Here is a 2,312-nt window from a genome sequence, read left to right on the forward strand (position 1 = left end):
TGTGTATGTCTGTGCGTACCATATAATTTTGTGTTGTTCAATATATACATATACCAGTAGAGTTGTGTCCTGAACTAGTTTTACACAATATATCGCGCAAGGCAGCGAAGCAGCAAAGCAGCAAGCGGTGCAACTCCTTCGATAACAGGCACATCTATATTTCACAGATCACGGCACAATCGCACAAACCTACTGGCAGATATCACCCTAACACATCACACTCAGCAGTATGTAGTTCCAATACGCATATGGTGAACACTACATTGAGGGCAGCGTGGGCACCTTACCTGGGCAGCGCAAACTCCCGAATGGGGACAAACAAGGCGATAATCAACGGAAACAGCAGTCCAGCGTTGAATATGGTATCACCTAGGTAGAAGTTAGCCTGTTGCAGGGTTCGAGAAGATGGTAATAAGTGTCGTCGGTGAACAATATCCGGTTTGAGTTGCGCAAGAGTGGGCCGACTGATGATGACGCTTGTAGTATTTCGAATATATGCTGTACTGGGATGTACATCTGTGTGGGTACATGTATACTACGGGAACGTCAGACGAACAACAAACACGTGTATGTCAAACACATGGAAACGTACCCAAGTGTCTGTATACTTTTAGGCATGTATAAGCTATGCGTGTGCATGGACAAGGGCATGTTGTGCACTTTGAAGTGCAGCTACAAGAGCGCGAGCACACACATTCGCCACACTACAATGCCTTTCGATGGAAGACTTCCTATGAATCCATACTTAGAGAAGGCTTATATATATATATATGTGTGTGTGTGTGTGTGTGTGTGTGTGTGTGTGTGTGTGATATAATATATAATATAAACTATAATATATATGTGTGTATATATCTATATATAGATATATATAAATCTGAAGCATACCTTCACAAACCAAAGAATGACGAGCAACACCACCTGCAGTAGTGTGTAGAGATGTATTTTCTTGATGGGCACCCGTCGTACGTAGTGATTGGGAGGGTACTTCTCTTCTTGTGTAAAGAGAAGAAGCACTCGCTCCCTGGAATATGGGAAAATGAACAAAAAGCAGAAAATTCACAGAATGAGGTAAGTATCTTGTCCTTCGCGTAAAGAAATGTGGCAGACACTCCTTAGTAGACTATAGGAAAGTGGACAATAAGCAGGACACTCTTCATTCTTAGCAGTGTTCAACCATTTATATGGTAATTCAAAAATCACCTGTATACTCAACTATGTATATATATATATATATATATACATAGGTATATATAGAGAGAAATATACATATACATATATCCATACATACATACATACATACATCCATCCATACACACATACATACATACATACATACATACATACATACATACATACATACATACATACATACATACATACATACATACATACATACATACATACATACATACATGCATACATACATACATGCATGCCTACATACATACATATATACAAACATATGTATATATATGTGTGTGTGTGTATGTTTATGTATCGATCTATCTATCTATCTATCTATCTATCTATCTATCTATTTATATATCAATCTATGAATGTATGTATGTATGTATATATGTATGTATGTATATATGTTTGTATGTATGCATACATGTATGTATGCATGTATGTATGTGTGTGTGTGTATGTATGTGTGTGTGTATGTATTTATGTATGTGTGTATGTATGTATGCATGTTGTGTGTGTGTGTGTGTTTGATCCTGCTACATACCACATCTGGTTGCCATCGAGTGAGGTAAGACCCAGGTACAGTAGGAATCCCCACAGCACGGAGACAGGGATCTTGTTCAAGATGTCCTTGGCCAGGATGGACAGCCCAATTAATATGTGTGTGACGAAGCCGGTGATGCGCGTTTCTCTCGACTTCACAACCCGTTCGTATCTGCCAGAATACATACAGCTGTATGAGTAGACGACTACATACGTAGTATTTATAGGTCGGTCTATATATCTACATACGTGAAGAGGAACTCACGAATGTCCGCGTACATCACGTGGCCGATGAGTATGAGCGTGACATACTATATGAGTCGTGTTTCTGATCAGCCTACGATACGTGTTTCTCTGTGAGAGTAGACGACTGCATTCGTGGGATTCATGCGCATGGTCATAGCATAATAGGAGGGCGCTTCTATGTGAGATCAAACAGCCAATAGGTATATATGGTTCAAAGCCGGTAGTACTGTTACTTTTACATCTACAACACATGCAGTGTGTGAACGCGAGCGGCTGATGAGACATTCCTACATGCATGTACTACAGTCAACAAATGATTGACAATTCTGTGC

At 39.7% G+C, this 2,312-nt stretch overlaps 1 protein-coding gene across 1 annotated transcript; it reads right to left on the reverse strand.

Annotated features, from left to right (window-relative positions):
- Window positions 1-888: 888 nt before the first annotated feature.
- SARC_14503 (hypothetical protein) lies at window positions 889-1,920 on the reverse strand (the record flags this gene model as incomplete). Its single annotated transcript, XM_014291363.1, has 2 exons — window positions 889-1,024; window positions 1,736-1,920. Coding segments are annotated over 2 exons (321 nt in total), but the record flags the coding sequence as incomplete, so codon positions are not given.
- Window positions 1,921-2,312: the final 392 nt, after the last annotated feature.

This window comes from Sphaeroforma arctica (genome assembly GCF_001186125.1).
Source record: "Sphaeroforma arctica JP610 unplaced genomic scaffold supercont1.4711, whole genome shotgun sequence".
In the NCBI taxonomy this organism is placed as follows: Eukaryota; class Ichthyosporea; order Ichthyophonida; genus Sphaeroforma; species Sphaeroforma arctica.